The 15,038-nt window shown below is 39.8% G+C and overlaps 2 protein-coding genes across 2 annotated transcripts in view; one reads left to right on the top strand and one right to left on the bottom strand.

The window, feature by feature from the left end:
- LOC104941452 (hyphal wall protein 2-like) overlaps positions 1 to 2,953 on the bottom strand; it is a 43,167-nt gene extending 40,214 nt beyond the window's left edge. Inside the window, exons 1-2 of the mRNA XM_010766553.1 lie at positions 2,885 to 2,953; positions 813 to 2,253 (exon numbers count right to left, since the gene is read on the bottom strand). Of these exons, the coding sequence (XP_010764855.1) occupies positions 813 to 2,253; positions 2,885 to 2,930 (1,487 nt within the window). The 5' untranslated portion in view covers positions 2,931 to 2,953. The remainder of the gene's footprint in view (positions 1 to 812; positions 2,254 to 2,884) is intronic.
- Positions 2,954 to 3,672: 719 nt separating this feature from the next.
- cyldl (cylindromatosis (turban tumor syndrome), like) lies at positions 3,673 to 14,638 on the top strand. Its single transcript, XM_010766552.1, has 15 exons — positions 3,673 to 3,959; positions 4,392 to 4,854; positions 5,237 to 5,503; positions 6,169 to 6,247; positions 6,333 to 6,511; positions 6,799 to 6,964; positions 7,809 to 7,950; positions 8,344 to 8,454; positions 8,543 to 8,634; positions 8,706 to 8,769; positions 8,864 to 8,993; positions 11,265 to 11,373; positions 11,452 to 11,570; positions 13,116 to 13,329; positions 13,415 to 14,638. The coding sequence occupies exons 2-15, from the start codon at positions 4,408 to 4,410 to the stop codon at positions 13,597 to 13,599; spliced, it is 2,304 nt and encodes a 767-aa protein (XP_010764854.1). The 5' UTR covers positions 3,673 to 3,959; positions 4,392 to 4,407; the 3' UTR covers positions 13,600 to 14,638.
- The last annotated feature ends 400 nt before the right edge of the window (positions 14,639 to 15,038 follow it).

Raw genomic sequence — 15,038 nt, 5'->3', positions numbered from 1 at the left:
CTCAGAATTCTACGAGATACTCAGCTAAATGCTGCCGTGATTAAACGCCATATCCTGTTCCAAACCACATCAAGGATTATTTCTGAAACAATATGGAGTTCAAATGCTTTTTCTCTTGCGGGTTTACCACAAGGTGTGCTCCTTTGGGGGTCCGCATTTACGATATTAACTCATATCGGACCTATCGAATCTGGATCAGCTCCGTTGTAGCCCCGTATTTAGAGATTTGGGTAGGGAGGAAAAGAGAGAGGGTTTTGTTTTCTGACACTTTGTGAGTTCCTCGACACACCGGGGACACATATTTATGTATAAAAAGACAACAAAAAGTGCATTTTGCATGATAGGTCCCCTTTAAAGTATAGGCCATACTTTACTGCCTCCATCTGGCAAAAGACTTAGATAAACTTATGATAAATAAATAAAATGTATTGAAAAATGCAATATGGACACGTGCAATTTTCCAATAGCAGAAACCACAATATGTCATTAAGGCAATATATGTGCTAATAAACCATTTTGAATTAAGTTTTAAGGAGCTGGGGAGAAATAAAACAAATATATTTGATTGGTAGAGATTATCTTAAAATATTAAATCACCCCATGATCATTTTAATATATTTTTCAATGATAATAATTCTAAATTATCCCCCCAATAATGGGAATCGAATCGCAATCTGAATAATTGCAATGAGTTATTTATTCCAAAATGTGCAGCCCTAAGACAGTTATTCTTAAACATTTTATTTTTTATTTAACCAGGATGTCTCATTTGGTCTTGGTGTAGAGCTAAGACACACGTTACTATAACTTACCTAGTAGTAGACCTCCGAATGATTTTCATCCTGCTGCGGAGCTTGAACCCAGCAGGCGAGGAGGAGGGCATCAGGGAGATGCGTTGGGTTACAGACGGGGAGACAACGAGCCCTCCTTTCACGCCTTTGTTGTTTTTTTCAGACGTCCAATGGAAGGCAGATCTACGACGGGCTACTGCTGCCACTCCAGTCGCTGCAGCAGAGGAACTCCAGCCTCCAGCCTTCCAGCGATAACGGCTGCTCAGTGAGGAGTTGGGAGAGGAGCCCGCAATTCCCTTTTTGATCTTAGGAGAGGGAGTGGAGGCTGCTCTGGGTTTCTTGGTCGTCTCTCCCTTCTCTACGGCCCTCTGTGCTACAAACATGGATTTTGGCGATAGTGACTTTCGAGGGATTCTAGCCTGGGTTCCAGCCGAGGAGGAGACCCATTTGTACTTGGAAGTCTTTGGGGTTATATTGGCGGAGCTTATCTTTCGAGGTAACTTCTTAGTAGGCGTTTTCTTACTGATTGCCAAAATGGGGGGGCTTGCACCTGCGACCCCAGCTTTTGAAATTGATGGCGGGGCAACAGTCACAGCTTTGCCTTTGGGTGACGGAATGGAGCTAGCTTGTTTGTGCTCCACTTTTTTCTCCGTCTGGCTTTTGATCCAAGTGAATTTGGAATTTTCCATAAAAGATGCACCCGCCTGGCCCTTGCTGGATTGATTTGTGGGGTTGACAGACGGTTGTTTTGATACTTCTGAAAGCCCAGAGAGAGGTGGTATGGCATTACCAGTTGTAAGAGTTGCTAATTTTATCGTAGTAGCAGTCAGTTTAGTCCCAGTGCAGGTTTTGCTCGTCAGGGAGGGTTTGATCTGTGCTTGAGGGTTGCTCTGCAAACTGGTCAGGGTGTTGGACTCGACTGAAGGCGCCACTTCGGCAGAAGCATTATTTTTCTCTTTAGGCAGGAGAACACGCCTGGTTTCGGTCCTATCCTGAATTGCTGGCGTCCGTCCCTGAAGCTTTTCGTGTTGAACACTAGTGCCTTTTTCATCTTCATGCTGATAAACAGCTGCACCGGTTTTTCTAAGAGTATCACTGTGTTTTTTCTCTGTTGCGACTTCCCCTAATGATGAAGCGGCAGTTGTGATTGTATCCCTCTTCTCTCCTCTGCTGTGACTGGGCAGTGAGGTGCTGTGAGATACACTTTGGGACTGTCCATCAGAGGAGGTAGAAGCTGATGTGTGTACTACAGAGGACTGGGGGTTCTTGTTGCTCAGGGAGTATGTTTTCCTCCAACTTCCACGGCTGTGAGGAGCTAACTGTCTCCCTCTGGAGCTGTCATGATGATGGACAGATGTGCTGCGACCTCTTCCCCGGGCTGATGTTGGAGCTTCTGGACGCCTATGCTCATCTCTTGCAAATGGAGCGTCTCCATGGACACTCTTGTGAGTATTGATGAGATCTGAGAATGAGATAATAAGTTATTCAGTTGTACAATCAGATCACAGATTTATAAAAAAAGAAAAAGAAAACAGAGACCTTGTAAAGAGTTGGATGTATGTAAACAACATTTGTTTTTTCTTTATAGTGATATGGGTTTGCTTTAGCTTGTAGATAAAAGGAAAAAAACGAAGGACCAAAACAATATTTCATACTGTAAAATGTAACGTTAATTAAAACAAAGCTGTTTTTTTCCCTGTAGCGTTCATCAGTTAAGTGAACCGACCGTTTACCGTATTGCTTTGCATCTGAACATTTGACTAAACTAACCTGTTGACACATTATTAACATCTAACTCTAATACCCTAGCTAGCTAACTAATGCTACATATTTTTACATGCAGTATATTAAGGATTTTAAATCATTGAATGTTGTTAATAAGATAATAACATGATAAAAGGCACCAACGTGTCGTCTTAAGACGAATGTGCGGTTTAAACTGGATGCTAAGCTAACGATAAAATGTCATTATTAAATGCTTAAAAACGCGCAACATTCACACGACAGCTCTGAATTTAAAGAAGACAACAATTGAAACCTGTTTCCTAACCCGCCTGGTCACAAACTGTTAACGTTTAAAACGAGGAATTTACTTTGTAAAAGTTCAATTTCCCTCTTCAGTGCTTCTCTCTCCTCCATGTTTACTACTGAATGTCTTGTCATCAACCCACGACAAAAATAGGCCCTTCCGGATGATGTCAGTTAAACCGCCCAATCACAGAACGCCTTCAGAGCGGATACTGGTGTTTTGCCAGCCCTTCGTCTTGTCTTACAGGTAAGATTGTTGCCAAAGTTTCCTGTAATTGTCTGCGATTTTATTTGACGTGGTTAATATAATTGTTTGGGGACTTAACGTTGATATTGTAGTTAAAGCAACACAAAACCATCAAATGAACAGAAGGCATTTTAAGTTTATTTGTATTATTATTTTTCAATGTTTCCCAAATGTCATGTGTCATTAAATATGAATTTTCAGTCAATCAAAACCACACTAATTTGGACTAGATGCATTGTAAAGTGACAGCCAATGAATGTACCAATACTAACAGGAATAATGAGTTATCTTGAAGTTATGGAGTGTATTTATAGGTCCACAGCATTTTCTGAAATGCAACGTAATAAAGTGTCTTTCTGGTCTTGGTAGGAAAAATAACACAGACCTTGCTAGTGGAACTAGCAAGGTCTGTGTCCCCCCCCAAAAAAAAATGAGAGTGGGAACAAATTGAATAAACCTCCGCAAGAGAGAATGGTTAGGGATCCCTCTCCCTGCATTTACAGACACGCAATAGCTGTGTGTGAGACTTTATATAACCGATTTACACACTGCACCACGTGAATGGTTGTATGTCTGTAAGACCGTACTGAGGGCTCTATAGTCCAATCATCATTTGTAAACGACTTGTGTAAACTGGCTGTCAAATGATTTCAAAACAACGGCGTAACTATTATTTTTATTTCTGACATTAATTATATCTTTCGTAGAACTTCGTTATTGCCAAAAGGTTGTTCAAGTAAAATTCAACATTCTTATCGATGAGGGTAAAACGCTGATGACGACTGAAGTGAAATGAAACGGGAAGTGAAAGTTAAGGCTGCTGGTTTGGACATAAACCAAAAAGAGCGTAGATAGAAGAGAAAGCTAGGCTTAAAGTTGCTTGATAAGTGAAGGTAAGGCCTACTTTGTCACTATTTCTCCTGAAAATACGAACAGAGTCCGTAATTTCTCACATACTTAATGTTAATATGTGACCAATATGGTTAATTTTGTATTCATTTTTCTTTGTTTTGAACTAGCTTTTGGGCAAATGTGTTAAACCCATTTTTGGTGGTGGCGTTTCGACAGGGAGACTAAGAGAGAAAGTATTATAGATATATAATTTGTGACGCACCCTTAAACGTTTATTTGATTCCAACAGCTAGTTCAGTGTCGTTGCTAACGAGTAGTTAGAGAGCTAGCTTGAGTGTTGTTGTCCACACAATTCATATTGAAAGTACTGTGTGTGTGTGTGTGTGTGTGTGTGTGTGTGTGTGTGTGTGTGTGTGTGTGTGTGTGTGTGTGTGTGTGTGTGTGTGTGTGTGTGTGTGTGTGTGTGTTTACAGTACCCTGCTCATCACCATGACGTCAACAAATTACCTGTACTTCATCGTAAAGACAAAACCTCAATTCCCAGGACTCTTCAATGCTGGCCAAATATGCTACATCAAGGAATCCATCTACAATAAAAAACAGTCAGTCGGAGAAAGGTCTCCATCTTCTGCAAAGTTGCCCGTCTTCCGTCTTGGTTCAATTTCAAGCTTAGATTATGATATAGAGGCGAGTAACATGGATAAGCTGAGTGCACAGGAAGCGGAGCTGCTTCAGGCCCTCCCTGATGACGAAGAGAGGCTGACCTGGTTCAGAGAGAGAGAAGCTCTTCAAACTGCTCTGGGACTCACACTGGGAACTCCTGTGATTGTGGAGGAAGGAGGAGAGAAGCTCAGAGGCATCATTTGCTACATTGGACCGATTACAGATACCCCATTGGATCCCACTTCAGGAAAGTTCTTTGGCATTGAACTGCAGGTGGGACTTTAAGGATGTCTGTTCAACCAGATCATATATATGTATTTTCTTTCATGCTTTCCCTGGCTGAAATAACCATTTTCATACAATTTTATTTGACGTTAGATATATACTTTTGATATTTAAACGATCAACCCAACAATGGAGGTGAATGGAATTGGATTTGTGACATGCAAAGAAAAACAAGTGACATATGGTGATTTTGCACTTTAGATTATGTCAGAGATGAATGGCTGATACCACTAGTGGATGTTTTTGGTTGAACTTGTATATATTTTATCAATCATTAACAGTAAAATGTACAGATCCATTTATAGAGGTATTGAATTTGAAAATGTAAGGAATATTATTAAGCAGTGCTGCTATGCTTCTTTCTCCCCAGGGGGAAGACAGAGGGAAGGGGCACACTGATGGGTCCTACAGAAACACAACCTTCTTCGCCTGTGAGAAATATTCAGGCATTTTTGCCCCGTTCTCCAGAGTCAGACCTGTGGTTCCCAGCTCCTTGTCACCCTCCGTCCCAAAGCACTCTGCACAAACTGAAGCAGAAGGGCTAAACGTGGGGGATAGAGTCACCTACTTCATCGATGAGAAATGTCGGCATGGAATGGTGCTGTATCTGCAGGGAGATTCTGTTAAGATCTCTACAGTAAGTAATATAGCATTTCTTTTAATTTAAATAGCCCAAAACATTTCTCAAATGGTCTCCACGCATTGATTGCCTTTTTTTTTTACTTTTGTAACTTAGCGACATCACTATGTATCACATGCACTTCTATTGCTAGCACTCCAACACACTGTACGTGATTGGCTATGGGGCAGGACAACGCTAAGCAGTTGACCAACCATAACAGAGCCGGCCAGTTAACCAATCAGAGCAGACTAGGCACTCGTTTCAGACAAAGGGTGAAAAATAAATACCTTTTTGAACATTAAAGCATGTAAACATGTCACAGTAGAGGCACAACATACAAATGTGAAAAATAAGCACAATAGGGCCCCTTTAAATATGTGATATGTTTTGCTGCTTTTTAAAATGTTGTTTAAAAATGCAGCCATTCCTTAGTGCTCTACTCATCTGGTGAATAAAAGACACCAGCCACGCTGACTTATTCCTAATATGTGTTCATATTATATCAATATGTATATATAGTTGATCTTATTATCACCAGGGATCCTCATAGCACTGTAGCTTCCTGGTTCTTTGTGTATACTGTAAAGGGGATGCTAATAAAAAAGAAAAGTGTCACTTCCTTAAGTACAAAGTGAGCAATTTGCATTACATTTACTATTTGCCATTTTTTGTTTTTTCAGGACAAAGATGAATCTGGAAAGAGAGGGGGCGAAGTAGAAGTTCCACTGCATGAGGTTGTTAAGGGGGAGGTGCCTGCAGGTTCGAGCGTCTCCTTACATGATAAACTTTGAAACTATTACACACATTTGTCAAACCTCTGACCCAAATGTATTTTTCACCGCAGAGCCAGAGAGTATGGTTGTTGATTCACCTCCAGAGGAACCAGACACTGAGGATCTGTATACGGATCTCAGCGTGAACTCTGTGGTGGAGGTGACTCTGGGTGATCGCAACTCCTACGGAATCATCCGCTGGATCGGCACTCCGCTGGGTCGACAGGAAATCATGGCTGGACTAGAGCTGGTAATATTTATACCCAGGCTTTTCGCTTTAAAATGTTTTGTTGGAAGATATATTGTCACAGAAATATCTGCGATAAAATATATTATTCTTATTTTAAGCCCCAATTCTATTTGAAATTTGCCATCTGTTCAAGTAAAGGAAACTCATAATATTATATTGAAATAATCTCCAATCAAAAGTTAAAGGCTGACCTTTCTGGGGCAGTTTGTAAAAGTTCTAATGCATGTTACTGCTTTCCATTTCATTGTGTGTGTATTAAGACAACTCTTATGTGTATCTGTCTCCAGGAGGAAGACAAAGGAGTGAGTGATGGTACTATCTTTAATGAACGTTTCTTCAGTTGTCCTAAAAAGAGAGCTCTGTTTGTGAAGCTGCAGTCCTGCCGCCCTGACTCACGATTTCAGAGCGCATCAGCAGATCCCTGCAAAAAGATGCCGAAACTTGAAGAAACAGGTCAGAACAACACAGATGAAGTGATTTTAGTTCAGTTTTGAGCATGTCCTTGCTTAGAGTGGTGTTATGTTGTTGTTTTATGAAAATCCATGTATTCCTCTAAAGTACGGTTATAAGTCGGCAGTGCCCCCTTGTGGACACATCGATGCTGTGCTCGAGTGACAGAAAAAATTATATTTGTATGTTTCATTTCCAGTCCCACATAACTGGAACATTTTGGTTGTTTTTTAAATAGTATTTTTATTTGATTTTGATTTGATTAAATATCTTATAGAAATACATTCAATCATTTCAGATAAATAATTATTTTAGAATGTAACATTTAAAAAACCTGCATAGTACATACTCATTATGATTATTATACTAATTAAAAAAACAACAATAACCCTATTTGTATAGCACCTTGTATACATACAATCCAGCACAAAGAGCTTTACAATATATCCTTTACACCTCAAATAAACATAAAAACAGGGATAGAATGACATAATAATGGCATATAAGATACCATTAATATTCAAATAGAATGCATTTTAGATAAAAAAACAAAAACCACCAAATAATGTTAATATTTAAATCATATACATTTAAAAACACTGCAGCAGCATTAAAGCGCTGATAATCTGTTCTCATGTTTTGTTTTAGATTTTTCCATTACGTTTTCACAAGTGAAAAGTCAACACTACACCCGCAAGCATCCCCACATGCAGATTGTGTGTTATGTGTTCACGTGTGTGTGTGTGTGTGTGTGTGTGTGTGTGTGTGTGTGTGTGTGTGTGTGTGTGTGTGTGTGTGTGTGTGTGTGTGTGTGTGTGTGTGTGTGTGTGTGTGAGATTGACTTCAGAGAGAGAGACGGAGCACAGTGCAGGGAAGATGGAGACTGTCCCTCCTATCAGCACAGAGCAGGTTAAGCACATTCTGATTGGACGGATGAAGGGGATCCAAGGCCACTGCAACTCCTGCTACATGGACGCTGCGCTCTTCAGGTCAGGACCATGAACATAAGACAGTAAAAGAATAAATAATTGTAAGGTCTTTATGGGAAATTCAGCTGGGTTCATCTTATTTCTTATTCCTTTATGTGTTCAAAGTTACTCGTACAGTCTTGAACTTGGAATATAGTCCTTGCAAAAAACCTTGATTTTCAACATAATCTGTGAGTCATGAAAACCAATAATTCTATTTAAAAAAGAAAACAACCCTGCGAGACATTTGTTTGTTTACCTCTGCCGTTTCAAATCATGTACAGTATTGTTTACTGTCCTTTATAACCATTCTCAAGTTAGTTTAAGATCACTCCAAGAGTACCTTTTATGTATTTAAACATGTTTTTATACATACTTAAATATAAAAAAAACTTTTTCTGTGTGTGCTCTCAGCTTGTTTTCCTGCTCCTCTGTGTTGGACTCCATGCTGTTTAAATCAACAGAACCTCAAGACGCCCCGATTCAGAGAACACTGCTCCAGGACATTGTTAATCCCCTCCGCAGGTGTGTGTTTACATTTGTTTAGCAGAGCAGTGAATGCTCTTTACGGTTATTCATTAATGTATCAATTCTGTTGTTGTGTTCTTTGCAGTAAGGGCTTTGTGGAAGGGCGTCACATCATGAAACTCCGGCAGCAGCTGCTGAAACATGGCTACAGTCACTCCTTCACCACGGATGAGAAGGGTCAGTTTGATCGGGAAGCTTTTAAATACCTAATTTGTTTTTTCTAACGTGACTTTGCTTTTGTCTTTCAGATCCAGAGGAGTTCCTTACTGTCATCATGCACCACATTCTTGCTCTGGATCCTCTACTCAAACTGTACAGTTACACCACATTTGCATAGCTTGAATACAATTCAACTTTTAAATAAGTTACAATCGATTTTTTACATTTCCCTCCCTCTCACATTTAGCTCAACAGGAGGTAAAGTGCAGGAGAGTTACTGCTATCAGATCTTCTTGGACCAGAACCGCCTGTTGCTGCCCACCGTGCAGCAGCTGCTGGAGCATTCCTTCCACACTGCAGCTCTCAAGCTGGCAGAGGTAAACTGTCCACAGTATGGAGTCGTGCACTAGTGACATCTTTTGTGTAGGCCAACCCGGAAAGTTAGCATCGCAAAGGCACCCTTGAGAAAAAAGTTAATGGGATTTTTTTATTGGGTTTTGGATTATGGCAGGAAATAAGATACGTGTTAAACACATATTTAGGGTAGCAGGATAATCTCCACATATTAACACCACTTTTATAATATTTGAAGCATAAATGCAATTGCCAGAAGTACATAGCTAGCTTAAAGCGATAACGAAATACATCGGGGTCCCATGGCTTCACGTCACCACTGCTATGCTAAAAGCTGATGATGTTCAATATTCTCATTTAGTCATTTGTAAGCAACCGCCGTTGTACAGCTTCAGATGTTCATCTATGTAATGTTTGATGACATATTGTATGCCGTAGCAAACGTGAAAATATGTGTTCACTTTGACGGTTGACTTCCAGAAGAGGGAGCCCGGAAGAGCTAAAATGCTAACTCAATTCCGTGTCTAATGGCGCATTTCCACTGCAGGGCCTCGCGTGGCTTAGTACGGTATAGTTAGGCCTTGGTAGGCCAGGCTCACTTTATGCTGCGTTTCCATTACAGTTTAGGAACTGGGGTAGTAACTATAGTAACGCAGTGTAGGCGTAGCCGTGAGCCATCTTCAATGCGAAACACAAAACCAACATCAGCCGTTAGCTGTTAGCCCTTAGAGCTCACAGCTCCAAGACCCGGCGCCGTGGGAGGGCCAAGGCCTGACGAACCTCAGTGGACACACAAGGGGGCAAGACATTTATAAAGCAATAATGGGAATGCGGAATGAAAGAGGGTGCAGCTGCCTTTATTCTAACTGTGCAGCTCTTACACTCTTACACACGGACACAACAACAATGAAAACTGCTGCATACAGATTTTTTTTGTTTTTGCAACCTTGTGTTAAGAATCTTGTTGCAATTGTTTAAAAGTTTGAATGACCATCATAAACGGACCTTTGTCTTATTGAAAAAAAAATGTTTTGGACCTTTAAGATTTGTTTTTGAGTAACGCTGCCCTACATGTTTGAGCACCCTCTATGAAACGTCAAGCTACCCCACAGCACCCCCAAAAGAAAATATCCGGCGTTGACACTGGCCGCAGCCCTCTCTGTAGATTTGTTCTAGCACCGGGTCTGTCCTCATATCTGTTCAGAAACTAGTCAAAAGTTAAACAAGTACAAACCACAGACTGCCTGTGTCATGGCGAATACAGTCGCTGGTTTATTTATGTCTGTAGGCCGTTGTTGTGAGTGTGGACGGTCGGAGCATATACAACGTTAGCTTAGCCAATCTCCATTCAGAAAACACGCATTTAAAAAGGTTTTTCGCCTGCCGTCTTTCTGCAGACTTGTCAAAGCATTAATTCATGGTTTTTACTAACCGGTATCAGCATGTTGTTACTTCGGCATCATTTTGAAATGTGTATTACAATTAAATCACGGTCAAATATGTTCATTTTGTTGTAGTTGCCAGCGATTCTCCCACTAGCTTAGCATACTCAGCCCGGTTGTTGGCCCGGAAAGAACCTCGATTTTGGAGAGCCAGAAAAAGTACCCGCTAGCCGGAACTACGCCCAGTGGAAACGCAACCAAAAACGGGCCGGGCACGGCATGCTTAAACTGCGCTGTAGTGGAAATGCGCCAAGACTCATTCCTGCATCACTTCACCGAAGAGCTTAGTTAGTGGTTTAAATGCATTTGTATTAACAAAAGTACGACTTTAGCAATTTGTATTGTGATTTATCCCTGTCATTATTTTCAGCCTGTTTCAATTAATCATGTTTATATTAAAACAAAGGAAATGGTAGGAATCATTTTCACCATCTATTTTTCTCGAGGTACTCAGCTGTTGTTAGTTAGTAAATCTGGACATAGTCGGACTTTTGGTCACTTTTTAAACCAACAACAATTGTAGGTCAGGGTTTATTTGAGTGGTAAAAGCTGTAATAGCCTAATTATTTTGGGTATTGATACTTTTGTCGAACAATAACTTATAGTGTAACCAATTAAGCAACTATTTGTTTTAAGATGAATATTATTTATTGTGTTTATGATACTATGACAGCTCAATTCCTGAATACAAAATATAAATAACATACGTATTCTTCATCTTCTTTCGTCAGGGAAACTGATGTTTCCTTTGGTTCTTCAGTAGATGTCTCTGTTGGTCAGATCTTCTCATCTCCTGGAACGAGTACATTTGCGTGTGTAATCTTCATTATTTCATTTGTATATTGACTGCAGGCACCATCCTGCCTCATCCTCCAGATGCCTCGCTTTGGGAAGAAATTCAAGATGTTTGACAAGATCATTCCCTCTTTGGAGCTGGACATTACTGACCTCCTCTGTGAAGGTACCAGTAAACATACACACAACACATAGACTGACGTGATTTAATACAAATGGACTCAACATGTTGCGTGTGTTACAGGTCCTCAGCAGTGCATGCTGTGTGGAGACTTGGCCGAGCTCGAGTGCTCCGACTGTTTCAAAGAGTCCCTTTTCAGCCACACAGGATTCAAAATATTCTGCGGGAAGTGTTCAACTCAGGTGCGCTTTGTATCATTGTCTGCCATTAACACCAGCTCAGTTTAAAATATACAGTATATGTAGCTAAGGTATTTCTGAATCTGTTTCTATTACTCAGTGTTTTATGTAAAAAGTGTTTTCGACATATTTGGTGAAGATTTTGCATAGAACAACATGACATGCATATCCTCTATTGATACTGTACGTAGCTTAGTAAAGCATGTAGTGCTAAAATACTTTCAATTAGAAGGATAGTTCTGATGTCTTTAAGTGGGGTGGTACAAGATACTTATCCACAGTCAGTGTATTAAATGGCAGTATGCATGGAAGAAAGCAATAGCTAGGGTCATCAGCAAAACTTCCATTCCAAAAACATGGATGTCAGATTGTCAGTCAGTCAATGTGTCAGTTTAATTGCGCGCTGTATTTAGAATATTTTCTCCGAGTCACACAGCCATTTCTGATGGGGAACTGGAGCTTTTATATATGCTTTATTCGAAGCCAGCAGACTTCTTTGGAAGAATAAGTTTTAGTTATTTTTAACTCAAGGGACAATGAATTCACAAAAAATCAAATGAAAGCAGCGGTAGACCTTCAATGTTCTGCGATGCAAAATCCAGTTTTTTGTCAATGGAGTCTGGGATAACTGGGAAATGCCCTCTGCGAGCAAGGTCAATTGGTGAAAATATTCTAAATATAGTGTACCTGGCTAAAATATATTTAGCATTTATTTTATACAGTAGATTTGAATACTTTTATTGTCCTATGCACAACATCTTCTGCGTGGTTATTGGCTATGAAAATGCCCTGTTATGCTTTTGGGGGTTTCCGCTTTCTTGTAGTGTGTTATGGGTTCTCGTGCATGTAAATGGTCTGCAAAGGCTCAAATCCCTAAGTTTCTCTCCCACATTACCCTCCTCCCCTGAAACCCCTCAATTGGACACTTTGTTTTCCGTAACAAAGTGACATCTCTAAGTAACACTCGCGCTTCTTTTGGCTGGTGTTCCAACACATTATAAGATAGCTAACCAATCAGAGCAGACTGGGCTCTGGTTTCAGACAGAGGGTGAAAAGAAGTGCTGCAGAACAGGCAGTGTGAGAAAAAAAAAGTTTGAACCTTAACGCATGTAAACATGTCCAGTAAAGGCACAAAATACAATTATTAACCTGTAAATGAGCATAACAGGTTCACTTTAAGTCTGAGACTCCTGCAACAATGCAACATGCAATATATATTCAACATGAAAGAAAAAGACATACAAATTTGTAATAAAATGGTGCAATACACCTAACGATGCAATATAAGTGACCTAAGTACACAAAGTATAGAATAAGATAAACAGAATATAATTGTAACTATACAGTAGAATAAATACTATATAATGTACTAATAAATATATGTAATTTTGTTATGATAATATTGTTTCCTTAACCTTGGATAAGTATCTCATACTGTAAAACAAAATCCAGATGATCCCTTTCAGTAAATATACCAAATGTTCTTTTGATATACTATGAAAAAAATCAGCTGCACGCTAACTGCATGTGTTTCTTTCCTTATATTAGGTGCACTCTCACCCTCAGCGCAGGTCCCATCAACCCACCGCCCTGGATATTCCCAAGGCTTACCTGGCCAGCAGCAATCCCCACACTCTGATCAGAGACAAGCTGGAGCTGTTCGCTGTGCTCTGCATCGAGACCAGCCACTACGTGTCCTTCATCAAACACGGACCCAACAGCAACGACTGGATCTTCTTCGACAGCATGGCAGACAGACAAGGTGAGCCGTCTGTTTGGATAAATGGCTCATCACTTTTACAACATTTACACATGTATTCGGTGGCTTATTTATGCTTTGTGTTCAGGAGAAAGCGACGGCTTCAACATCCCAGAGGTTCACGCCTGTCCCGAGGTCGGCACATACCTGGAAATGTCCATCGCAGAGCTGGCCAATCAGGTGCCTCGAGACATGAAAGGTGTGGCCAAACGTCTCTTCTGCGACGCCTACATGTACCTGTATCAGAGCCCCAGTATGTGTCTCTATCGCTAAGCTGACTCCACCCCATAGCTTTCTTTTTGCACAAAATGTAAAAATGGGTTTTGATTTGTGGATTGGTTTGATATTCTTTTATGAATGTGTGTTAGTACACACATGATCATTTAAAATGTGTATATATAGAATGTTCTGCCCTGGTTTCTGGAAATGTTTTGTCAGGCTTAAATAATTTATATTTTCTGTGATATTTTAAGAAGATAAAGCAGAAACTGACATCGCTTGCTCAATCATTTTTGCGCAAAAAAAATAATGGCATTGCCAGAAATCACTGACGTGTGTGACAAATGTTGTACACTTTGATATTGGGATTGTGTAGATTTCCTCTTGGTGTTTGATAAGCTAAAATGTTTATACTGAAAGTGAATGAGTGTAGAGGTTGAAAAAGATTACCAAAGAAAAAAGCCAAATAATGATTTCAGAGTAGCGGTCTAATAAATGCAACTTAAAAGTTCTATTGGGAAAACACCGGTTTTATTTTGATATTACTGTTTTCTTAAAAATATGTCGTTATAAACAAAAATTAAGTTTCTATTTATAGATACTTAGATATCTTTGGTTTTCAGAAAGACAAAAAATTATTTTATTTTGATGTTCTCATAAAACAGATAATTAAATGGCTATGGAACTTATCTTGCATATCTTTCTTAACTGTCGCACAGAAGCAATATGACTTAATGTGTATATACTGTATAATACAGCCACAAGGAAACCTGGACTGTATAGTAAGTACTCCTGGAGGTTCTTTTCAGGTTTTTTAAAGGTTTTAAATTATGGCCCTCAGAGTATTAATATCTAAAGACAAAATAATATCTAACTCAAGACAATGACGTCACATTCCCTCTGTGTGTCCCTGAACGTTCTCTGAAGCTATTATATACAGTATATATTTATGTGAACCTCTACAGAATTGCACTGGCACTGGAGGATTTCTTGCTTGAAAAGCCTCCGTTGGACACCTTTATTTAATTCCGTAACATAATGACATCACTATGTAAAACTTGCGCTTCTATTGGCTAGTGCTCCAACAAATTGTACATTTAAGGGGCAGGACATCTCTAAGCGGTGGACCACTCACAACAGAGCCAACCGGCTAGCCAATCAGAGCAGACTGGGCTCTGGAGTCAGACCGAGGGTGGAAAGAGGTGCTGCACGACAGGCAGTATGAGAAAAATACAGCAGTTTCTGAACATTAAACATGTCACAGTAGAAAAACAAAATACAAATATGAACCTTATAATGAGCATAATATATCATTTTTAATGTTTTGTTGATTTAATTAAATTCACCATGGCATCTTTGACTGTCTTTGCTGGTGCAAATGTCTCACACTAACTGAAACACATCATCTTTACTGTCATATTCATGGTGCTTATGCAGGGATACAGTCCAAGACCTGAAGCTAATTCGAATTTGTTGTGAGTAATTCTTTAATT

The sequence above is a fragment of the Notothenia coriiceps genome, unplaced genomic scaffold, assembly GCF_000735185.1.
Source record: "Notothenia coriiceps isolate Sejong01 unplaced genomic scaffold, NC01 NC01_scaffold00003358, whole genome shotgun sequence".
Taxonomy (NCBI): Eukaryota; Metazoa; Chordata; class Actinopteri; order Perciformes; family Nototheniidae; genus Notothenia; species Notothenia coriiceps.
This window is presented reverse-complemented; position numbering and strand designations above follow the sequence as displayed.

Bases quoted from the DNA above. Each gene is read 5' to 3' on its own strand.
- cyldl (XM_010766552.1), top strand. From the start codon at position 4,408: ATGACGTCAACAAATTACCTGTACTTCATCGTAAAGACAAAACCTCAA. The intron at 8,635-8,705 runs GTCAGTTTGATC...TTTGTCTTTCAG, and splicing joins CTTCACCACGGATGAGAAGG to ATCCAGAGGAGTTCCTTACT. The intron at 13,330-13,414 runs GTGAGCCGTCTG...CTTTGTGTTCAG, and splicing joins CAGCATGGCAGACAGACAAG to GAGAAAGCGACGGCTTCAAC.